General features: G+C 37.1%; 1 protein-coding gene across 7 annotated transcripts in view; it reads left to right on the top strand.

The window, feature by feature from the left end:
• NEBL (nebulette) overlaps nt 1-25,634 on the top strand; it is a 506,719-nt gene that overhangs the window by 273,997 nt on the left and 207,088 nt on the right. For 5 of the 7 annotated variants that reach the window (XM_043966343.1, XM_043966340.1, XM_043966341.1 and 2 more), the window contains exon 4: nt 22,812-22,919. In XM_043966343.1, coding sequence (XP_043822278.1) covers nt 22,812-22,919 — 108 coding nt within the window. Of the gene's footprint in view, nt 1-22,811; nt 22,920-24,417; nt 25,423-25,634 lie in introns of those variants that run through there. The other 2 variants (XM_043966342.1, XM_043966337.1) reach the window with 1 other exon arrangement.

The raw sequence follows: 25,634 nt of genomic DNA, 5'->3' as shown, positions 1-25,634 counted from the left end.
TAATATGCGAACAACAATACAGAAAAGGAAGAGAGGAAAGTTTTGTCCAGAGGGGCGATTTTTTTTTTTCCTCATGAACCGACGCTTTGACATTAGTCTTGCAAAGGGAGAGCCTCTGCAGAGAGTACATGTTACAGATAGTATATAACAGAAAGGAGATAGTAAAAGCTAATAAAGCAAAACAGTTCATATAAAGTCTCTGAGTTCTCTTGTCTTCTTGAAGTGGTAAGATGTCATCAGGAGGAAACTGGATTCTGGTCTGGAAAACTGGATTCTGGACTCTGGTCTGGATTCTGGATTCTGGTCTGGATTCTGGACTCTGGACCATCTCTAGTAGAAACAGCTATTTTGAGGTCTCTCTCCATATGTGAGAATTTCATTTCGAGGTCTCTCTCCATATGTGAGAATTTCCCCCATATCATAACAATGATAATAACAAAAACAATGATAATAACAAAAACAAAAAAAAAACCAAAAAAAAATAAAATCCTTAGTCGTATGAACTATGGATGTGGTATTAAAAGGTATTTCAATTGCAGGCATAAAATTTCTACTTATATTAAACGTATTTTCCCAAAGATTCTCACGTATACTATTATACAAAAAACTTTTTGCTGCCTGAATGAGGAAAAAACCAATAATGTTATGAAGGACCATTGAGTAAACTATTCCTCTAAGTCGGGATGTTATGCTGTCCCAATACATTCCGATGAGAAAAATCAAAGGGATAGTAGAATATTCGAGCATCTTGCCCTTTAAACTGGGCTGGCTTTTCTGTTTAAAGCAAGACTCTTAGAGGCTTAAAGTCTTTAAGGGAGATTAGACAAAGGGAAAGTCCGTGGGGGGGGGGGTAATTTGGAAAATCCACCGAATTGGCCGGTTTATGGCCAAACTAGGGAGGGTGGGAGGGTCCTTAAGGTCCCTTCGGGGTCGCCAAACTGTGAGATTTAAAATTGGATATTAGATCATAAATCTCCCCTACTTAACCTTTCCCTTAATTTATCTCCCAAACTAGTAAATGGAAGCAGGTTTTGGTTTTCTAGATAGACCTTTTTATTTATAGTTATGATAGTCACAAGGTGATGTTGGTTAGAAGGATAGGAAAGTAGAAACACAATACAAATCGTCTTAAGTCTAAGCTTAGTCTATATTCCTTATAACAACTCACCAAACCGACAAGGCCACCAACCGACAAGGCCACCTTTGGAGAGAGAGTCCGTGCCGCGCCGTCAGGAGTCCTGCCAAGCAGGCAAAAAAGGCCTCTCTCCTTTTCTCCACCCCGGAAGTCAAAAAAAAAACCCGGCAGGCAGTCTGACATGCGCAGCAGGCGCACTGTACCTGGCAGGCAGTCTGACATGCGCAGCAGGCGCACTGTACCTGGCAGGCAGTCTGACATGCGCAGCAGGCGGACTGTTCATCTCCTCCCCAAAAGGGTGGTCCTTGAAAAACTGGCGTCTTTCAGTTATCCTAACCGACTGTTAAAAACTTTCATATTTTACCACACCACACATATTGGAGTGGTGTCTTGGGAGGGATTTTTTTTTTTTGGAATGTTACAGAGAGAGTGAGTAGAGCTATAACAGAGTAGACCGATACATTTTTTCCATAACAATGTTAGAGTTGATGACTTGATTATGATTCTAGACCTGGAAATAAGCAAGGCAAATGGGGTGGTTCCTGGAGCAAGCAGAGTGATGACCAGTGAGTCAAGGTCCAAAGGGTAAATAAATAGGATTTCTTCCAGAGGAAATGATTCTTAGATATGTGTAAATTATTTCAGAGCAGTAAGTCAAAACTAATAAACTTTTGAGAGATTTATGAATTTTTTTTCAGGTCCTTTTAGTGACTAAATTGTTAGTTTACTAAAGTGGTACTATAATTTTCTGAAAAAAAATATATTCCTTGAGTGCTTAATTTATTCCCATAAAATAAAATACTCCCAGGATACCCATTGGGAGATCCTGCTTGGTTTAATATGTGACATTTCAGCTATTAGTGGAAAGAGCAGTGTATTTTGGAGTCAGAGGAACTGAGTTAAAATCCTAACTTTATCACTCACCACTTCTGGGACTTTGTCCATTTCACTCAACCTCTCAGGGTCTCAGTTTACTCATCTATAGGATGATGGGGTTTGGCCTGTGATCCTACATTTGTTGTTGAAAGCAATTACTTTAACATTCACTCCAAGATTTAGTAGCAATATGATCTTAGTCATGCATGTTTATTTATTTATTAGCTCCAATTAATTATATCAGTGAAGGCAGACATGGAAAATTTGAATTGACATCACTTGCGTTTTGGGTCATTGAATTTTTATCTAGTCTTTTCCTTCATATTTTTTGAGTTACTTTTCCTTTTGAGTAATATTTTAAAAATATATCTGTTCTAATGAGTCAATCAATTATCTCCCCCCACTTAAGGTAAATTACAGTATATCTTTGTGTAATTCCAATCATTACATCTTTCTCTCTGAAAATCTTTGGATCAAGTACAATGATGTCACATCATGACTTTGTAATGTCATATGAGGCCTGTGTCAAACCAATGAGTGAGTTAGTTTGCAGTTGTAGATTTGAATGCCTATGTATTGGAAGTCAACTCCCTGAGTGGAAATGCTGGGGGACAGGGAGGAGAACTCTTCAAGTGCTTTCCCCCCTTAACTTACCATGGATTTGGACTTATCAGATGTGTCCTAGAAACATCTCTAGAACAGTCAGGAGCGGGAAACAGCCTGGAAACAAAGAAAAATGGCAGACTCTATGTTCTCCAAGGAGCCCTGCAGAAAAATTATCAGCTGCATGGAGCAGTGAACAGAGCATCTGGTCTGGAGTCAAGAAGGCTCCTCTTCCTGAGTTCAAATCTGGCCTCAGATACTTAAGGGCTGTGACCCTGAGCAAGTCACTTTACCTTGTTGGCCTCAGTTTCTTCATCTGTAAAATGAACTGGAGAAGAAAATGGCAAAGTACTACAGTATCTTTGCCAAGAAAACCCCAAATGGGCTCACAAAGAGTAAGACAAGACTGAAAAATGGCTGAACAACAAAAAGGCAACATCTTGAAGGAATCAAGCAAAAGGACTTTGAGGAACAGGGAATTACCCCCTCACCTTGAATTCTCTAAGCTTGAGGCCACTTCACCTTCAACTGCGTATCCTGGTGGGAGAGTGTGACAGATTTTGGAGGGAATGTTTTATACCAACAATTATTGTCTCACTTTAGTGATACCCCTTTCTAAAAGCCAGTTGAAACTGTCAGATTGATATCAACTGATAATCATGCAGGGGAATGACAATGATACGGGGGCTTATGTGCATCAGAAAGAAACCCCAAGCCTTTAGGATGGCCGCTAGAAACCTATAAATGGGGAGACTTAGCATCTGGGCTCTGACACCTGACCTACTAATGTCAGTGCATTTTAGGACAGGGAGCCCAGAGCTTATCTGGATTGCATTCACAGCCATAGTTTTAATGAAAACTTTTTTTAAATCCATGCTTTTAGTGATTGTGTTATTGACTCTCCAGAGTGAATGTAATTATGTAACAAACACAGAATATACTCAAATATCAAAATGTGATTCTATTTTGATGGGGCTCACACATAATGAAATAATTTCTGTTCCTCCACATATCCAGGACCCCATTTGTATTTAAAAGAAAGGGGGGAGGGGAGTTATTATTTGGCCATGGGGTGGTAGTGGAGGAAGCACACATGGGAAATACACAATGCTATGGAAGCTCTAGGGTCCTCTCCACATAGATACATAGATTGTTAGAGATAAAAGCAGTCTTTCTTGACACTCACAATTGTTAGTCCTTCCCACTCCTCCCCAATTATTTTAGACTTATTTTGAATCAATCTTGTTTTACTTATTCCTGTATATATATGCATATATGTCTATATGTATAACTCAGTTATATATGTATGTGTATGTATGTATATATATATGTATGCATATACATATACATACACCTCAGTAGGAAGTATCAGTGTGTGTATACATACTGCTGTATATATATATATATATACAGAAATAAGCAAAACAAGATTGATGCAAAATAAGCATAATATATATAATATATTAGTATATTATAATATGTAAGTATATTATAAGTATAAGTATATATGCACACATATACACATACACACATACACACACACATATACATATACACACATATACATATGTATATGTGTATAGTAGGATATAAAACTCCTTGAGTGGAATTTCTTCTCCCTATATATATATATATATCTCTATTGCCCATGCCAAGGCCTATCTTATACCCAGCTTATTCCCTTTGTGCTTTACCAATAGTGGTTGAATTAGATTCTTTTTTTTTTTTTTTTTTTTAGTGAGGCAATTGGGGTTAAGTGACTTGCCCAGGGTCACACAGCTAGTAAGTGTTAAATGTCTGAGGCCGGATTTGAACTCAGGTACTCCTGACTCCAGGGCCGGTGCTCTATCCACTGCACTACCTAGCTGCCCCGAATTAGATTCTTTTTAAAAAATGAGTTGAATGTTAATGTTTTATAATTACTGTATCCTTCTTGATTCATTGATTCATTCATTTATTCCAACATAAAATTCTTTAGTATCTACTGTATGCAGAGTATTGGTTTAAACATCAGGGGAACTTTGAGAATTGTTATTTGCTATGAAGCTCTTCACTTGATGCAAAATTAATTTTAGAATGTGAGAACCATATATGCATATGTCTATGTAATATACACATACACACATAAGTATATATACACATTCTGGTATTTTAAAGACTAAGATACTGATGAAGACATACAAATAAATCATCCCAGTCTGTTAGCAATGGAAGGTGAATAAGTATTATTAAAGTCCATATGTAGAAACTGGCCCATCTGCCAATAACAGATGGAACTTTTCCAAAGGTAAGGAAAAACTCAATTGAAGGTTTAAAAAATAATATAAGTTAATGTAAAATAATTTTTATTGAGTTAAAGGCAGCTAATAAGAAAATGTACTCTATTGAGTTATGTTTTTAAAAAACCTATTAGATTAAAACACTTTAAGGTTTTTTTGTTTTGTTTTGTTTTTAAGGGGAGTCTGCTTTGGATTTCATGTTTTCAGCTCCATCAACGTGTCTTTAAAATGAACTTTACTCTTTATAAACCCCTGAATCAATCTTTTCACAGCACTTGGCCAGATCCCATCTGGTGATTTGTAGGATTAGCCCCAGTTTCTGCTTATGGGCTTTAAAGTACATATCCATATCTATCAATCAGTGAATGTTTGAGCCCCTCAAATGTGCTCAACCCTGTGGGGGATACAGAGGGAAGAATATTGTATAGTGCCCTCCAGGCCCTTACAATTTAATTAAGGAGAGACAAGACTAACACAGGAGTCAATTAGAGAAAGATACAAGACAGTATGTAATTAAGTGCTAAACTGTGTGAAGAGAACTAAGAATTTTCCATTTAATGTATACATGATGGCGGTCTTCCTTAAAGAAGCATAAAGAATACCACCATTTCTTGAGAGCAAATGAAATTGGTTTGTTGATCTAATTTTAGTTTCATGAGACAAAGTTTTAGAATGAAATGAATAAAGGATGGAATAGCTACCCAGTGGTAAATTCACATGTTGATTTTCAGCTTTCACTGGTGACAGTTTGCTGAGGGAAACTGCTTTAAGACTTGATTTTTTTTTTTTTTTTTGGCAAGGCAATGAGGGTTAAGTGTCTTGTCCAGGGTCACACAGTTAGTAAGTGTCAAGTGTCTGAGGCCAGATTTTAACTCAGGTCCTCCTGAATCCAGGGCCGGTGCCTCTATTTGTTCACCCCTTTGACCCATAGTTGGTAGCCATTGGCTGCACTGGGGGGATGGAATGGGTTTTTCATTTCTAGAGTGAATTTCCTTTTCATTATCATTTTATTTATGTATGAGATCACTTTGATTTTAATTCAAGAAATACTTAGTACATGTTCACTATTCGCAACACACCATGATAGAAACTGTAGGTACAAAGACAAAATTGAAAGAAATCTTACCCTCCAGGAGTTTACAGTTTACTGTGATAATTAGGATAGTGGCATAATAAGTACAAAATAAAGTAAATATTAATCAACCCATCAACAAGCATTTATAAACACCTGTTCTGTGCTGGAGACTGTGCTAGGCCCTGGGGGATACAAATACAGTTAATGGAACAATCTCTACTCTGAAGGAGCTTACATTTTCCTATAAAAGTATGCTTTGAAAGTCAAAGGAAGCAATTTCAGGAAAGAGAAAACACTAAGAAATATGTGTACACGTGTGTGTGCGTTTGCTTATATATAGAAGGGAGATCAGGAAAGGACTCATGTAGGTGGTTGATCCATTTTCCCACCATTTTCATTGCTATGACTTCTTTTCCCCTTACTTCCCCTGTTTTGAAATCAGTATTTTCCTGATCAGTTAAGTGTATCTGGAATTGGAAGAGCTTGATTGGAATGAAATCAATCATTCACAATGATTGATTTCATATTTCACATAGACAATGCTTAGCCCTCTCTAATGCATTCATATTAAAATGGTGGCAGTAAATTTAGAACTATACCCAAAGGGCTATGGGACTATGGCATACCTTTCGACCCAGTAATACCACTTCTAGGTCTGTATTCCAAAGAGAACATAAAAAAAGGGAAAAGGACCCATGTGTACAAAAATATTTATAGCAGCGCTCAATTGGAAATTGAGGGAATGCCCATTGAGGCAATGACTGAACAAGTTGTGGTATAGGAATGTAATGGAACACTATTGTGCTGTAAGAAATGATGAGCAGGCAGATTTTAGAAAAACCTGGAAAGACTGAAGTAGACTGATGCTGGTGAAGTGAGCAGAACCAGGAGAACATTGTACACAGTAACAGCAACATTGTGTAATGATCAACTGTGATAATCTTAGCTCTTCTCATTAATACAATGATCCAAGACAATTCCAAAAGACTCATGATGGAAAATGTTCTCCACATCCAGAAAAAAGAACTGTGAATTTTGAATGCAGATTGAAACATATTATTCCTACTTTTGTTTTTGTTTTTTGAGGTTTTTCTCTTTTGTTCTGATTCTTCTTTCACGTGACTAATGCAGAAATATGTTTAATGTGATTGTACATATATAACCCATATCAAATTGCTTTCTGTCTTGGGGAGGGGGAAAGGGAAGGGACGGAGGGAGGGATAGATATTTGGAACTAGAAATCCTATGAAAACAAATGTTGAAAACTATCTTTACATGTAACTGGAAAATAATAAAATACTTTTATGGTTTAATTAAAAAAATAAAATGGTAACAGCAGTCTGCAAATATAATCTAAGGTTTTGGTTCCCAGTGTCATTTTTGATATTTTATTTCAGTTGTTTCTCAGCCATGTCTAACTCTTCATGACCTCATTTGGGGTTTTCTTCACAAAGATAATGGGATATTTTGCCATTTCTTTCTTCAGCTCACTTTACAGATGAGGAAACTGAGGCAAACAAAGTTAAGCGACTTGCCCAGGGTCACATAGCTAGTAAGTGTCTGAGGCTGGATTTGAACTCAGAAATCAGAGTCTTCCTGACTCCAGGCCCAGCACTCTGTCTACTGTACTACTTAGCTACCTATTGGTGTTTTCTGGTCTTCTTTAATCTCCTTTTTTGTGGCATGTCAGCTTTAAAATAATAATAACTAGTATTTATATAACTTAGTATCCTTAGAATGCACTAGCACATATTACCTTACAATTTCTTCTTATTAAGAAGATGGGTGCTTTTACCCCTTTCTCTTCTGGATTGTTTTTTTTTTCTGTCTTGATTTCATTTATTATCAATAGGAAGGAATATATTATTAGAATATTGTAGATTTGAGGGTTCTTGAAATGTTTCTTATAGTTCTAGATATATTTCCAGATAAGTAATATCCCTTTTTTCAGCAGCTCACAATTCTGGGTTCATTATTATTCATCTTCAGATAGAGCACTTCTCAGCGGGTGGACAAGGACCACCTCCCTGTGCAGTGTCTGGCCATCTGTATGGCCTTATGGTGTGCTGCTTGCTGGTGACATTGGCCATAAGGTGTTACTGAGGATGCCTACTTCAGTAGAATTGACTCAATTGAAGTGATAAAGGTCATTATTATAAGTCAGTGGGTGAATGGAGTATGTTATTTTATTTTATTTTATTGTTATTGTGAGGCAATGAGGGTTAAGTGACTTGCCCAGGGTCATATAGCTAGTAAGTGTCAAGTGTCTGAGCTTGGATTTGAACTCAGGTCCTCCTGAATCCAGGGCTGGTGCTCTAAGTGGCTGGTGCCACCTAGCTGCCCCCCCCATATGTTAGTTTATTGAAATTAATAATAACTATTTAATGGGATATCAGAGGACATGAAGAATGCAATATGAACAGCATCCAAACTGTGTAGTAGACTGGTGTGCTCAAAATTGGCTTTAGACAAAACTTGGCAGATAAAATGCACTTTTCTCCTATGCTTTTATGGAGAGTCTTGTCTGGGTCACTGCCCCTTTTAGAGATGTACAGGCATGGGAAGTCAATGTTTTTGTAGCCTTTCAACCTTTTTTTTTCTCTGAGATACTCTTGAGATACTGAGACTACTTTATGGTTGAATGCTGCAGGACCTCTTCTCCAACCTCCTCTTCTCTTCTTGGGCACCTTATTCTTAGAAGCTCCTCCATGGTTGAGTAATCGCTTGATATGCATAACCTTAATGATCTTTCATTTCTTTTAGAAAATGACATGGCAAATTTCTGTGATGTACAGTTATTTTTCTTTAAAGCCCATATTAAATTTAACAGTAGTAACAAAATGACCTGCTTGGCTGTGCCTTCTCATGAACTTGCTTCAGCTGTCATCTATTTATTTTATTGACACTGTTTTTGTGTCTCTATTGCTATTCATCAACCCCTCTCCCTTCAAGTTACTCCTATGTCAAGTAAGTGTAGTCAAATTAAAAAAAATCAACTGTCATAGGTTGTATTTTAAGACTCCAGGAGGCACTGAAATTCTATCATGTATGGTGTACTCTCTAGAAAATTTGACGCAGAAAATGGAAGAATGTCATATGAAATGGAAAGGTCTAGATGGGGAGGGTGTCATAAGAAGGAATGTTCACATTATCAGTCTGGCAGTCAATGTTTTAAGCATTTAGAATGTTCAGGCACTGTGCAAAGTGAGGAGGATACAAAAAAAAAAAAGGCAGAAGATAGTCCCTGCTCTATAAGAGTTCACAGTCTAATGGATTATAGCTCTGTTGATATATTCTAGTTCCCCAGATGAGGGAGTACCACTGTTTGGAACAAAGAATGCGCTTCGTTCTCATGTTCACATTCATTCATTCATTCATTCATTCATTCATGCATTCATTCATTCTCTCTCTCTCACTCTCTCCCTCCCTTCCACTCCTTCTGTCTATCTGTCTGTTTCTATCTCTATCTGTTCTACTTTGGTCTGACCACATCTGGAGTGTATTGCTTGGTTCTGGGTGCCATATTAAGTTATTTATTAGCTGGAAAATGTTCAGAAGACAGCAAACAGATTGAGTTGGGATATGCACCATTTGATGATGAAAGGCTTTTACTTCTTTCCATATAATGGTAAGTTGAAACAACTGGGAAAGTTTGGCATTGAAAAGCAAAGATGAAGTGGGTTTGGATAGCTGTCTTCAAGTGTTTGGGGACCTTTCTATGGCAGAGGTTATTATGCTCATTCTGTTTGGTCCCAGAGGACAGAGCTTAGAACAGTGGACAGAAGTTGAAGAAAGTCAGATATCAGTTCACATACAAGGAAAACTTCCTTTTGATTGGAGGTATCCCAAAGTGAAATGCCCTACCCCATTACTTCCTTTTTTGCACCCTTCATTCTAGTAAAACTGGTCATCTTGCTCATCACACATAACACTTCATTCCCCATCTCTTTGCCTTTGTCAAAGGCCTTTTTTTCTTCTTCAAAAATGAAGGTATTACCATGCCATCCTGTTCCCCTGCCCTCCAGTAAACTCTAGTGGCTTCCTATTACCTCTAGAATCAAATATTAACTCTTCTGTTTGGCACTCAAAGCTCTTCATTATCTTATTCCTTCTTATATTTCCAGTCTCCTTATGCATACTATGATCTATCCACTCTACAATCTATCCATACTGTCCTGTTTACTGTTCCTCACATCCATCTTCTGTTTCTTTGCCTTTGCCTTGGCTGTCTTCCTTGGCTGGAATGTCTCTCTCTGTCTCTGTCTCTCTCCCCCCCTCCACCTTTCACTTTTCTCCTCTTCCTCCCCCACCAACTTCTGAACTACTTATGGGCCCAATTCCATTACTGATTGACATGGGGACTTTAGCATGTTATGTTTCTAATCTGGTTGGTTTGCACCTCCTTAGAAAATCCAGTCCACCCTACTTCAAGGGGCTCACCATATTAATGCCAAAATTAATGAAGGCACACAATCATCATAGGCCACTGCAGCTTTAAACTCTTAAGCTTAATAGATTGCTCCAAACTCAGCCTCCCTGGTAGCAGGGCTTACAGGTGTGTTCCATTACACTGGGCTCAGATGCCAACTTCTGCAGGAAGCTTTTACTGATCCCTCCAATTAATTGTGCTTCCCCTTGTATCTACTTTATATGTACCTTGTATACATACACACACACATAATTTCCTATTAGAGTGTAAGCTTTGTACCCCCAGTGTTTAGCATGTAGCCTAGTACATAGTAAGTGATTACTAAATACTTGCTGATTGATTGAATTCCTAGTTACTTTCAAGGTTTAATCCAAGAGTCTTATTGTATATAAATCTTTTCCTGATCCCCTAGTTAAAATATAGACGTGAGCTGTTATTATTATCAAGCTATTATTCTACTAATGTAATGCTGGCTTTGCTTTGTATTCAACAACAACGACCCAGTACTAGAAGATGAAAAGCCATTATTGATCATAGGATCATAGACTTAGAGCTGGAAGGGCCCTGCAACCAATGATGAGATGTGCTATTCACTTTCTTGTAGAGAAATGCAGATAGATCAGTCAATAGGTGATGGGTTCAGAGTTAAGTATAAATCACATTTAAAAAAATTTTCCCCCATAAAAATATTTTATTATTTTCCAGTTACATGTGGAGATAGTTTTCAACATTTGTTTTTATAAGATTTCTAGTTTCAATTTTTTCTCCTTCCCTTCCTTCCCACCCCCCCCCCCCCCCGCCCAAGACAGCAAGCAATCTGATATAGGTTATATATGTGTACAATCACATTAAACATATTTCTGCATTAGTCATGCTGTGCAAGAAGAATCAGAGCAAAAAGGAAAAACCTCAAAAAAGAAAAAAAATAGAAATAATACGGTTCAATCTGCATCTAGATTCCAAAGTTCTTTTTTTTTTTCCCCCGGATTTGGAGAGCATTTTCCATTATGAGTCCTTTGGAACTCTCTTGGACCATTGTCGTGCTGAGAAGAGTCAAGTTTATCACAACTGATCAATAAATCACATATTTTTAAAAAACATAACCAATGATGGAATTTGTTTTGCTCAACTGTACATACAAAGGGTTCATTTTTTTTTTTCCTGATTTGATTGGCAGTATGGAATAGAGCTAGGATTCAAACCCAGGCTACTCAACTCCAGATCTGGGCCCCTTTCTGCTGCATGGAAATGGAAGGATTTTTTTCTTTAGTTATCTTAAAATAATTTCATTTCTCATATTAATATTTTTAGCTTGATAACTTAATTGATCAATATAAATAAATGTTAACAAATACTTTAATAAAATATTTATTGGATATAAAATATTTAAACATTTTTCATTAACAATTTTAACAAAAATCCTAATATTCCTTACTGAAAATTACTCCCTGACTACTTTCAATGACAGAATAATATAGTCGCCCCAAGAATTAAGGAAAAGAGAATTGTCGGTGTTCTTTAGGAAGAGAGTGCTCTAGTATTTTATAGATCGTACAGATTTGTATAACTCATGTCTGAAAAAGACCAAGGACAGATTGTCTCAGGGCTAACCCAGCAGGTACCAGTGCTGCAGGCCTCATCCCTGACTGTGTCATTACCATATGACAAATTTAAAGTGTTGGGAAAAGTCTGTTCTTCAGAGTATCATGAATTTTTTTTTGTTCTTGTACATCTTTTTAAAAAATGTACATATGTATTAGCATCAAAGTATAAGTTTATATAGATAAACAAAGAGCTGAAAAGTTAATAAAATAAATTTTTTTCTTTGGTGAGCAGTAATAATTTTTTCTGATATTTACAGAGCATTTTATTTCCATATCATACTCCTTGAATTAGGCAGTCTTTCCAATTAAAGGCTAGGGAGTCTCTACATTCTTTACTGTTATGGTGGCCAAGGAGTAGGCTGAATTCTTGGTGAGAGAGGGCAGGACTTCCTCATACCCAGTGGTGTAATAATGTACCTGACAGCTTTGAAGAGGTTCTTACTTGGTAGGGGATATGGCAATGGTCTAAGGTCAGATTATGGCCTACCTGAGATGAGGCTAAACTGTTTTGGAGAAAAGAGGAGAAAGGACAAAAAAGATAATGAAAAATTCTAGCTATTGCTGACATAAATGAAAGTTAGAATAAAAAGAGAACCTTTGAACTTTTTTTTTTGAATGAAAAATTATTTCTTAAGTACTTAGCATGTGCCAGGCACTGTCCTAAGTGGTGGAGAAACAAATAGAAAAAAAAAAAGAAAATAGTTACTGATATCAAAGAGCATGCATTCTTTTTTTTTAAAACTTCAAACTTAATGCTCATATATATAGAGATGGTAGTTAACTCTAAATTATATTGGTCTGTACTTAGACTTCTTGGGAGAGGGCCAGCAGAAGACAGGCAGGACAAAGCCTGGACGGGGGATAATGCCTATATATCATTTAGATGGAGGGTTTAAAATGTTTTTTGTAGTCTGAGCAGTTGAGTTGAGGTATGAGTGATGATATTTTCTGGTCTTATTAAACAAAGTCACATGGAAAAATAAAACTTACGTATGTGTAGAATCACAGATTTAGAGATGGAAGAGACTCCAGAGACTATCAAGTCCAATGATTAAATTTCCTTTTTCCTTCTTGTTTTTGGTGGGGCAATGAGGGTTAAGTGACTTTGCCAGGGTCACACAGCTAGTAAGTGTCAAGTGTCTGAGGTCAGATTTGAACTCAGGTCCTCCTGAATCCAGCGCCGGTGCTTTATCCACTGCACCACCTAGCTGCACCCCTTCCCCCAATTGTTAAATTTTATAGATGAGTAACATGTTACCCAGACAGGTTAGATGACTTTCCCATGATCATCCCAGCTAATCCCTCTAAACAGGGATTCAAACCAGGTCTTCCTGATTCCAAATTCCTGTTGCTTCATAGATTTATCCTTGAAAGTCTTCATCTTGATGTTATCCAGAGTGTGGGATGTGATAGAAGGGAAAACAAATGAAATTTTGGCTTAAGGACTACATGGATAAATTTGCAAAACATGATAGTTGATTGAATTTAATCATGAGTAGAAATTTGGAAAGGGATACAAGGAAAAGCTATACCGAAATAGTTCTTTTATTACTTGTGTTCCCACATCGTGTCTGGCATGACACTAAGGGTGGATGAAATCTGTAGCACATATGAAAAAAATCACTATCTGTATCCTCACCGAAAGGTAAGTGGAAAGAATGCTGGATTTGTGGACCAGGTTTCCTGGCTGTGGGATCCTGGATTTTGAATTGGTGCCTATGTAAGGGTGGGCAATTCTTCTCACCTCCAAGAGCTTCATTTTCCTTTGAAAGGTAAAATGTAATAGAATCCAGGTCAAGTGCTCTATCTATCTTGTCCCAGAAACTTATTAGTTGTTTGACCCTGGGCAAGTTGGTTAACCTCTCTGAGTCTCACTGTCAAATGAGGGGGTTTGTTTTGATGACCTCTGAGGTCCCCTTCCATTTTAAATCTGTGAGCCTATGATCTTTAAAATGAGGATAGTTTTTGCCTGAATAAAACATAACAAGAAAGATTCCTTGTAAATTTAAAGTCCAAATATTATTTGTTATGGAGGGGGGACAATTCTCTAAAGATTATAGAGTTACAGAGAAGGTGTTGATTTTCATTGGAAGGTGCCTCACCTGGGAGTTCCTTATATCAACTAAGTCACTGGACAGATCCCTATCCTTTTTCTTATCTCTACCCATACATAATAAGGAGTGTTATGTATATTGATTATACAATATTCATAGACCTAAATCTACACTAAACTCCTTGACAGTCAGATCTGGAACAAAGGTCAGATAGCTTGTGCTCTGTTCTAGCACACCAAAATGTAGAGCATGTTAATATCACCCATACTCTCAAGCAGTACAAAAACACCTACTCAGCAAAAAATAATTCGTTGAAATATGAAGCTACCAGATGGTGCACTTTTCCCCTGGGTGAACTCCTCTCTGGCTTACTTCTATGTTGCTCCATTCCCTGCCCCTATTGCTTTATGGTGTCTTGGGTCACCTATAACCTGCCTGTGGAGGTCAGTGTATCAATTGTCTCTCTCAGCAATTAAATTTGTATTAAATATCAATTTAAGGATGCATTTTATTCTGCTTGTTGCAGTTGTCAAAACTCCTAGTTACATCTACTGAGTTTATCTCAGAACTTCTTGATGTTTTACTCTCAATGGTATTTTTCCTCAAGGGATTGATTCTAAGGACAACATTAGAAGTCGTGGTGCAGCTGCTGCTGGACTGAGAGGAATAGAACAACAGGGGAGAGTCATAGAGCAAGGTAGATAAATAGATGGTATCTGAACAGAAAGGAAAAAATAAGAAAATAGTCTCCTCCTTTCATTCCAGAGCATCATAGAATGTTAGAGCTCCAATGAACCTCAGATATCATCTAATTCATCTCTTTAATTTTATAAATGAAGAAATAATCACAGAGAGTTTTTGACTTCAAAGTTGCACAGTTTATTAATGGCAAAGCTGCCATTGGAAATTAGGTTTCTAACACTGAGTTCAATGCTCTATCCTCTTGACTTCCATGTATCTCTCTCCCGGTTTATCCTGTCTTCCTGATGCTTCTGGCCAAAGCCTCTGAGAGTTGAATTATGTGTATAGTAGAGAAACTTAGGTATACAATATATTTTTTTTTTTTTTGGCAAGGCAATTGGGGTTAAGTGACTTGCCCAGGGTCACACAGCTAGTAAGTGTTAAGTGGCTGAGGCCGGATTTGAACTCAGGTCCTCCTGACTCCAGGGCCCGTGCTCTATCCATTGCACCACCTAGCTGCCCCAGGTATACAATATTTCAAACTAGTTCTGGGTAGTTACATTTTTAGTTGAATCAACATGGCATGGGGACTGAGCCATAGTTACTGTCTTTAATAAGGATTTCCTGGTGTAACGATTGGAATGACGCCACCTGCTGGATACTTACTGTAGAAGAGTTCTGCCCGTGAAGCAAAGGTCTTTGAGGGCAAGACCAGGAGTCTTTTCTTTGGCGGGAGGAAGTGACGCGGACTAGTGGGAGGAGGAAGGAAGAGACTGGCGCTGACTCTGGGGCTCTTTCCTCTGGACTCTGGTGGAGAGCGGAGCTAGAAATGTGCTCTCCCTTTAATAGATAGGAATCTAGGCCTTTTTCTCTCTCTTTACCAAATTCTTATTTTCCTTAATAAATGCTTAAAAGCCTAACTCTTGCTAAAGCTTATAATTTATTGGCGACCACTCATTAGATATTTTAGACAGACTAGCTAGAATTTTAGCCCTTAACAGATGGCTGACCACGAAGAGGAAAGCTAAACCTCAGTCTTCTTCTGATCTTCTGGTTGGGTAAGAAATTTCCCCTCCCTCTCCCTTTAACTGCTAAGTACTGGCGTACTGGCTGTGTTTTCCCTTTAAATTTTTTCGAATGGACCTTTTAAACTCCCTAATTACCCTATTTTTGATTTTAGTCTGTTTAACCAGACAAATGGGAGATAAGATCATGTTAATGCTTTGTTTTTGTGGATTTTCTATTTTTCTTTTTATTTTTGTTAAAAGAGCCAGCAACTTACTCACACAAGGAAATATCTCTCCCTCTCCCAACCATGCTTTTTCAGAGAAACCTGAAGAGATTCCCGCAGCTTTTCCCAGTTCTAACAGTAATTGTTGCTCTAATTTTGCATGCCTGGAGGCAATGACCCACCCTCTAGAAGCTTTTAATCCCCTAGCACCTGGAGGCAAAGTGGGGGAAGAGGAATCCAGGCCTGAGTTCAAAATCAAGTCTGATTCAAATTGCTCTGGTCCCTCCCCTCCTCTCCAGACCCCACCCTCTACTCCTCCTATGGCCAAGCCCATAGCTTCCCCTGCCTGGGAAGTCCAGAGATCTGATGCGCATGCTCAACTTTTTCTACCTGCATTTGCAGCTTCAGGCTCAGCCCTTCCCCAGCCTGGCTGTGCTTTTGAGACAATCTTAGAAAACTCTTTAAATTCCAGATATGCTCGTTTTGTTCATAATTTTGCTAACCTGCTTTTGTCTTTAATTAGTAATCTTATAAAGCATTTGTATGGTGAAAAGCCCGACAGACAATATAGAGGGGTTAAAGAAGAAAAACTTAAGCTGAATAAGAATGACAATCAACATAGTTCAAGACTCTGCTTCTTTTGCCATGGGAGGGTATATATTTTACAGAAATGTGGAAGTAAGCAGCAAGGTATTGATATGAGTATTGGGGATTTTAGATATCGGAATCAAAAGTGTTCTAACTTTACTCAGAGTATTAATGTCAGTTCAGAGGTTACATAGGATTTCTATGCCATTACATATACATTTTGAAATTAATGGTATGGGTTTATTTTCATAGAGATTTTCATGCTTTTGAGATTGCGTCTTATACTTAGTTTCTAAAACAAGGAGAATATTTGTAAAAGTTTTTTATAGTCATGTGATCAAGTTTATATTTCATAATACTCATTAATATTAAGTTCATGCTCATTTAGATTTCCTTAGTTTGAATTCCACTGTCTTTTATTGTTCCATGTGTATTTTCTTCTATACATTTATCTAATTTTAAAAAATTGCAAGATGGTTTTGATTTCATAATACAATGTTAATTCTAGGAGTATTGTGCTCCCATGTTCTGAGTTGTTTGTTTTTGTTATTTTTTCTCAACTGATTATTTGATCAAACTCTTCAAAGCATTTCCCTGGCAAATTGGTTGCCATGGCAAGTGTAAATTGATTCTAGAAGTATTATTTTTGATAAGCATATTCCAAAAAAAAAAAAAAAGAGGGGAACATTTGTAAAAGTTCTTTTTTTAAAAAAAGTTTTCTTTGAGATTCTGTTGTGCTTTAACTTGTATTTAAATATGTTCTGATTTTTCAGAAAAGTAATTGTATACTAAGTACAAAAAAGGGGTATTATTTGAAATTGTTGCATAATTATATATTGTGTTCTGAATCAAGATGTATTCACATTTTTTGCAATCATTTATTATTCTCAATTTTAAATCCATATGAGACTTGGATTATGGGAACTTATCATTTAAGACATTAATTGACTTTATTCTGAGTTATCAGATGCCAGTTGGCCAAGATGCCATCCAATCACAAGAGGAATACATGCAAGAGCTGTAACGATTGGAATGACGCCACCTGCTGAATACTTACTGTAGAAGAGTTCTGCCCATGAAGGGAAGGTCTTTGAGGGCAAGACCAGGAGTCAGGAAGTGACGCGAGCTAGTGGGAGGAGGAAGGAAGAGACTGGCGCTCAGTCTCGCTCTCTTTCCTGGGGACGCTGGCGGAGAAGGGAGCTAGAAATGTGCTCTCCCTTTAATAGATAGGAATCTAGGCCTTTCTCTCTCTTTACCAAATTCTTATTCTCCTTAATAAATGCTTAAAAGTCTAACTCTTGCTAAAGTTTATAATTTATTGGCGACCACTCATTAGATATTTTAGACAGACTAGCTAGAATTTTAGCCCTTAACAGATGGCTGACCACGAAGAGGAAAGCTAAACCTCAGTCTTCTTCTGATCTTCTGGTTGGGTAAGAAATTTCCCCTCCCTCTCCCTTTAACTGCTAAGTACTGGCGTACTGGCTGTGTTTTCCTTTAAATTTTTTCAAATGGACCTTTTAAACTCCCTAATTATCCTATTTTTGATTTTAGTCTGTTTAACCAGACAAATGGGAGATAAGATCATGTTAATGCTTTGTTTTTGTGGATTTTCTATTTTTCTTTTTATTTTTGTTAAAAGAGCCAGCAACTTACTTACACAAGGAAATATCTCTCCCTCTCCCAACCATGCTTTTTCAGAGAAACCTGAAGAGATTCCCTCAGCTTTTCCCAGTTCTAACAGTAATTGTTGCTTTAATTTTGCATGCCTGGAGGCAATGACCCACCCTCTAGAAGCTTTTAATTCCCTAGCACCTGGAGGCAAAGTGGGGGAAGAGGAATCCAGGCCTGAGTTCAAAATCAAGTCTGATTCAACCATCTGTAACATGTATTCTCTGCAGAGGCCCACCCTTTGCAAGACTAATGTCAAAGCGTCGGTTCATGAGGACAAAAAAAAAAATCGCCCCTCTGGACAAAACTTTCCTCTCTTCCTTTTCTATATTGTTGTTCACATATTATTAGTTAGCAATAGTTATTATATTGTTTTTACTGTTCCGTCAAGGAAACATTTTGTTTCTTGAGGAACAACAGGGGGGACTGTAACGATTGGAATGACGCCACCTGCTGAATACTTACTGTAGAAGAGTTCTGCCCATGAAGGGAAGGTCTTTGAGGGCAAGACCAGGAGTCAGGAAGTGACACGGGCTAGTGGGAGGAGGAAGGAAGAGACTGGCGCTCAGTCTCGCTCTCTTTCCTGGGGACGCTGGCGGAGAAGGGAGCTAGAAATGTGCTCTCCCTTTAATAGATAGGAATCTAGGCCTTTCTCTCTCTTTACCAAATTCTTATTCTCCTTAATAAATGCTTAAAAGTCTAACTCTTGCTAAAGTTTATAATTTATTGGCGACCACTCATTAGATATTTTAGACAGACTAGCTAGAATTTTAGCCCTTAACAGAGCAGACACTGAACTGTCACATGAGGGGAGACATGCATGAAGTCAAGGTATGGCCGAGGGAACGGCTTTTGACAAATGTTGAGGTTGGATTCTCTTGGTTTAATATTTTATTTTATTTTTCCCCACAGTATTGTACAGATGGCTGGAAGTATTGATCCCACCCATCTCACTTCTACACCTGGCTTCTATGTTCCCTCCTATATGCCTGATGCCATGGACATCTCAATCCCATGCATCTGATTAAGTCTGACTCAGTTTCCTCCAATATGTTCGGTGGCATGGACATGTATTCCATCCACCTATTTTAAGCCTGGCATACTGCATGGAGAGTACATATTGCTCAAGTGTGGGAATGCTCAAATCCTATCATTTCTCTGTTCTTTTATGGTAACCCCCATAATTATCTCAGGTGTCATGATAAATACAGTGTTGAATTTGGCCTTGACACCTGTTACCAATTATATTAGATTTTTTAATTTCTCATAATGGCATGAGGATAATTAGGCAGATGATGCAAAAAGTGATGAAACAAAGATAAAAAATTATTTTTAATAATTAATATCGCATCAATTGTCTTCTCAATTACCCTCCATAAGGGGGGGACTATAGTAATATTATAATTTTAAAGAATGGTTCAATTTTTGATTTATTATATGTTTCATGTGTAACAACTAAGATTCTGAATTCCCTTAGACATGTTGTTTGATTTGATTATTGATAAAGCTATTTTAAAGTTGTGTTAAGCTCAATTTTGTAGGAAATTTTCCTGGCTGATTACCAGTATCCACACATCAACCCCTGAAAAGACTTCCATTCCACGATTACACCTAGAGGACATCTGAGAAAAGACTTTCAGAGACTTTAAATGAACAGTTTTGATTTGTTCTTTTTGTTGTTTTTTTTCTCTTTCTGTTATAATATACACCATCTGTAACATGTATTCTCTGCAGAGGCCCTCCCTTTGCAAGACTAATGTCAAAGCGTCGGTTCATGAGGACAAAAAAAAACCGCCCCTCTGGACAAAACTTTCCTCTCTTCCTTTTCTATATTGTTGTTCACATATTATTAGTTAGCAATAGTTATTATATTGTTTTTACTGTTCCGTCAAGGAAACATTTTGTTTCTTGAGGAACAACAGGGGGGACTGTAACGATTGGAATGACGCCACCTGCTGGATACTTACTGTAGAAGAGTTCTGCCCGTGAAGCGAAGGTCTTTGAGGGCAAGACCAGGAGTCTTTTCTTTGGCGGGAGGAAGTGACGCGGACTAGTGGGAGGAGGAAGGAAGAGACTGGCTATGACTCTGGGGCTCTTTCCTCTGGACTCTGGTGGAGAGCGGAGCTAGAAATGTGCTCTCCCTTTAATAGATAGGAATCTAGGCCTTTTTCTCTCTCTTTACCAAATTCTTATTTTCCTTAATAAATGCTTAAAAGCCTAACTCTTGCTAAAGCTTATAATTTATTGGCGACCACTCATTAGATATTTTAGACAGACTAGCTAGAATTTTACCCCTTAACACTGGATATACAAGATGGGTGTTGAGCAAGATACTGGCTAGAAGGAGGAATGTGTATTTATAAACCATTTCAATGAACTTCATCTCATAATTTAAAGGACAACATTCGATTCCCTTTCAGACATGAATTATGGTACCCTACTCGCAACTCTGTCTAGGTAGATAAGTCATGCACAGAAGGCCCTTTTGTAGCCTGGGAGGAAAGAAGATGCTATGGAATATTAAGTAGCCTGAAGTCTTGTCATCATGAACTTGGTTTTTCTTTACTTCTTTGGCATTTGCTATCTTTTTTCCCCCTTGATCTCTATTAAGACACAATGGCTTCTGTTGTAAAAGTGAATTTCAGAATATTAGTCTTTGGTTTAGGGACTTTTTTTCTTCTCATTCTTCATGCCTGTTGACATTTTTCTTTGTCTTAGCTTGTTTCCCATTTTTGTTATTTTATCATGTCTTACCTTTACTACTGACTTCAAGAAAGGCTAAGTAGCCTCCCTACATAGCCAGGCATACAAAGAACAGAGGCCTAGATTGTGTCTATGCATACAGGCATGCTGGGGGATTAAGGGTGAAGAAGCTAATCTCATTTAATTTTTTTTTGTGTGTGGATGAAAAATAACACAATTCTTTTTTATGGCTGAATTGCCATCTGAGAAGATGGCCACATTGGAGGACTCAATATTTAGCTTTTAAAAATGTAATTGAGGATATAAAAGCAGTAGACATTCTTAGCTTGGAAGTGTTCAGTATGTTTTGCTATTTCTTGGTATTTAGTGCCAAAGAAGAATATTTCTTGCTTATATTTATTTTTCTTTTTTGAGAAGAGGGACACTGGTAAAATAAATGTTTTTCTGAGATTTCTGTACCTAAATATAGTTGTGTATAAATAATGATGATAGTTGGAATTTAGATAGTATTTTAAGTTTTCAAAGCACTTTACAATGTCTCACTTGATCATTGGAAGAAGTCTGAGAGTTATATTGTTATTGCTAGTTTACAAATGAAGAAATAAAGCAGACAGATATTAAGTGATTTGCTCAGGGTCACATGTCTTAGTAAGTGTCTGAATCTGAATTTGAACTCAGGTCTTCCTGACTTCAAGTCTATTACTTATCTATTGTGTCATCTTCCTTTGCTCAAATAAAGGGACCTTCCTTCTCCTAATCTCAAGTACTTGGACAAGAAAGGGATAATTTTCAAATTAAAATTGTATTGCATATTTCTAATATGAATTCTGGATATCTCTTTTTGGGCTGAGTGGTGTGAGTCAGCATGACAAAGGCACCAAGATGGGAAACAGTATATTAGGGATGGGGTTTCACAAATGAGGAACAGAGTGAAGTCCCATCTCATCTCAATAGAGATAGGAACTGCACTTATGATTTCATTGATATAGACCATTGTTTCTAAGACTGTGCTGCAAGAAACCTGGAAACATCTTTTATTATTATTTTTAAATAAACCTTATATAGCTGGTTCATAGCTATTTAAAATAATCACTTTAAAAGATTTTACAACAAATGTTCTGTGACTATTTTGTTTGAATTGAAGGGTTCTATAGTTGTGGAAAAGTTTGAGAAATCCTGATAATAGTTAATTCCTAGATGAGAGAAACTTCTATTAATGCAGGTTGCTACAATTTACAGTCTTAAAGAGTTTCCTAGGGCACAATCTAGTTTTCTAGGTTGTCAGCTGCCCATATAGCCAGTGTATGTCAGAGGTCTGACTTGAACCTAGGTCTTCCTGATCCCTAGGTAAATTCATTACTCACTACCCCATACTGTCTCTTTCTACCTTCCCATCTTCTCAGCTTCAGTTGGTGCCCAAAATAATGTTTATGGACTGAAGCAGTATCATTGGGATACTTTTTACTTTCCTTTAAAAAAAATTTTTTTTTCTATAGTCAAACAATCCTTACTGAGATACATTTTACTTTCCTTTACAACATATTTTTTTCTTTTCTGTAGTCAAATAAAAGCTCTTCTTCTCTATTGACATTTTTGAAGGAAAGAAAAAGTCCAGTGGTATTAGGAGAGTGTGACTGGCTATTGAATTCATAGCTGCCTTCTCTGTACTGAACCTTGTCATCTAGAGAACACTCGTGGTTGTTGATTTGGGATTTCACTTCTGTCTGCAGGTCTTACTTTCAACTTTGCTCCTTTGGTTCATCATAAGATGAATTGTGACAATCTGAGGAAGACACCTGATCCATTTGAAATTATATCTGACCGGCCTTATTTTGAATTGTAAAGGTGATATCAATTGTATTTTTTTCTCTCTCTCTGTTAGGTAAAATATAAAAGGGATTTTGAAGAAAGCAAAGGAAGAGGCTTCAGCATTGTTACGGACACACCTGAGTTACAAAGACTGAAAAGGACTCAGGAACAGATCAGTAATGTAGGTGACAATTTCTTTGAGGGATGGTCTCATGCCACAAAGATGGCCATATCTCTGAAAGGCGTGATTGGGTCACATGGAAGGCTTTGCTGCTGGAACTGACGAGAGTGAAAGGAATGGATTCCCCTGTTGATTTCATGTGTGGGTGTGTAGGCACGAGAGAGGGAAGTGTCCCCAAATGTGTGACTGACTGCACTCTTTTCTCTCTGTACATACACACATCAAACATAGCTCTTATTCATTGCACTTTCCCTTGTCTGTTTACATCATGGATATCTACAATACTGGGCATCAGAATAAGTTTTGTATTTCTGCATTTCATATTCTAAAACAGAAATTCCCTTTTGTGTTAATTATTATGGTTCAGAATCTACTTATTTATTGTTTATATTTTTATGAAGAATTTTTTCAGAAGGTGATTTTGGAAACACAATGAGGTTTTCCACTCTTTGTGGTCAATTGTATAAAAATGCAGATAATAGGATTGGTATCCTGAAAATATAATGTTTATATTTATATCCAGGATTTTGCATATTAAATTGGTTAGTTCCATCTCTGAATAAGGCAGGAGGTCTCTTTTTCAGCAGGCATTTACATGTGTAATTGCCTTAAGCAGTGTATCTTGTTTAAATGAATTTGGTAAGTTGTTTTCAACATAGTAAAAGATTTACTTTGAAAAAGAAAATTGAGACTAGCCATCTAGTAACATGGAAGTGTTAATTCATCACTCATTAAAACAGCAAAGGGAAATGGTTTTGCAAACCAGTTTAGAGCTCTAAACCTATGAAGATGATTAATTTAGGCATGAACTATTCAAAAAGCCCTTTGTTCAAATTTTCTTCTTAGGTCCCTACTATTCAGTGAGCATGAATCACAACAGTGGTTGAACACTGTGAACAAGCATGTGACTGTTTGCCCATTTTGCTGCCTAAATTAGTGATTCATTTTGTATTTCCCTCATTACTCCAGAGTTTCTCAATTTTCAGGGAATTTTTCACATTATACAGCATTGAGCTTTATGAATCTTCAGGTACTGGAATATTTATTAAGATCACCTGGGTTCTCACCTGCAATGCAGATAATATTTCTACCACCAATGTATCTGTTTTGTTTTGTTTTGTTTGGGTGGGTGGGAATCTCTTCACCAAAACTTCTTGGTCATTTTTGTCCCTGGGGATTAGAAAGGGAGAGTCATCTTAAGAAGGCAAATGGTTGTGGAGCAACGTGGGTGTGTCTCTTCTCCAAAGGCAGGTTTACTGTTAATAGAGAGGCCCAGGTATGCCAGAGGTATGTGAAGAGTACAGCACAGGGATCCTTAGCTATTGGGCTCTGACTCTTAAAATTTATATTCTTAGTTACTGGGCAGGGTTGAGAAGGAAAAGAAAACAATTCTGAAAGTTTAGTGAATTTTATCACAACTGTTTGTGGTTTTTCTTTTTTCTTTTCCTTTTTTTTTTTTTAAAGATGAAACTGTTCAGTGACTATTCAGTCTTCTGACTTAGGGAGATCCAGGACAGGTTTGCTCTTTCTCCATTATACCCGAGTTCCTCATCCTGCCTAACATTGCATGCCTCTTCTTGCCACCACCTCTTTGATCATAGATCTCATCTCAGAAAAGGGAAGGAGTTCTGAGAGAAGCTCTCTAGAGAAAGCTGGGGATGAGTCAGAGAAACAGAAAAAGGACCAGGATCATTAGAGGCAGTGACTTGTTTGGTGCTATACCATCTGCCCCTAGTAAATTTAAATGTTGGAAAACGAGACCCAGTATAAAGAGTTTAAAACAAGGATCTAAAAGAAATAAATGGGAATTTCCCTTAAAATGGAGGAAAGGAAAGAAGTGGGGAATCTACAGGGAGACCATCAAACATAAACTGCTTATTTTATTAATTTGCCTAAGGCTAGCCCTGTGAGGTTTGTTATTTGAATAAAAATGGATACTCCTAAGCTCCTTTTTTTTTTTGTCTATCACCAGAAGGGTCTTAATTTCAAGAGGTTTGACTTTCATTTCATAAAAAAATTCTCCAAATATTAAAGATGCCTCCTTTCCTCTTCCTTCCCCTTTCTTCTTTCCCCCATCAATCAAAAGGTTTTCTTCTTTTAAAAACTAAAATGGGGTCACTGACATATTCCAATCAAAGTTACATTCAATAACATTTCTTTTCCTGACCACTTTTAATGAAACTATTAATTTGTACAAGGATCATGCTACATACAACACTACATTTAAATGTTTCTACCATCAATCAACTGTATTTCCCTCAAACTAATATTTTCACTCCAGAAATGCATATGATGACTAATTTATGAATATTGATGTGCAGTAGCTGATGGGAAGGTAAGCAAGAACTTTTTAAAAATTCAAATTTAATTTAACTTTTGTGCTTAACAAGAAAATAATTAGTTGTTTTAAATTCATTTTTTATCATTTAGCAGGGATATAAACTTTTTATATAACTAGAGGCTCTTCGAAAATCCTTACTCTAGTGGCCAGTAAACCTGACAGGTATGTATTTTTGTCTTTTTTTGCCCTGTACATATTTGTATCAGTCCAGCACCTAATAGATATAGTTTGAAAATTAGTTGAACTGATTTTGAGGAGAAAATAATTTTGCTGCTTCATTATTTTAAGAATATCAGTGGTTCTTGTAATAGGTATAACAGCCATATGCATCTTGTCCATGCTGGCAGGTTAATCCAAAATGTTAATTATATGAT

The sequence above is a fragment of the Dromiciops gliroides genome, chromosome 5, assembly GCF_019393635.1.
Source record: "Dromiciops gliroides isolate mDroGli1 chromosome 5, mDroGli1.pri, whole genome shotgun sequence".
NCBI classification, from domain to species: Eukaryota; Metazoa; Chordata; class Mammalia; order Microbiotheria; family Microbiotheriidae; genus Dromiciops; species Dromiciops gliroides.
Note: the sequence above shows the minus strand (reverse complement) of the source record. Positions and strands in the feature narration are given on the sequence as shown.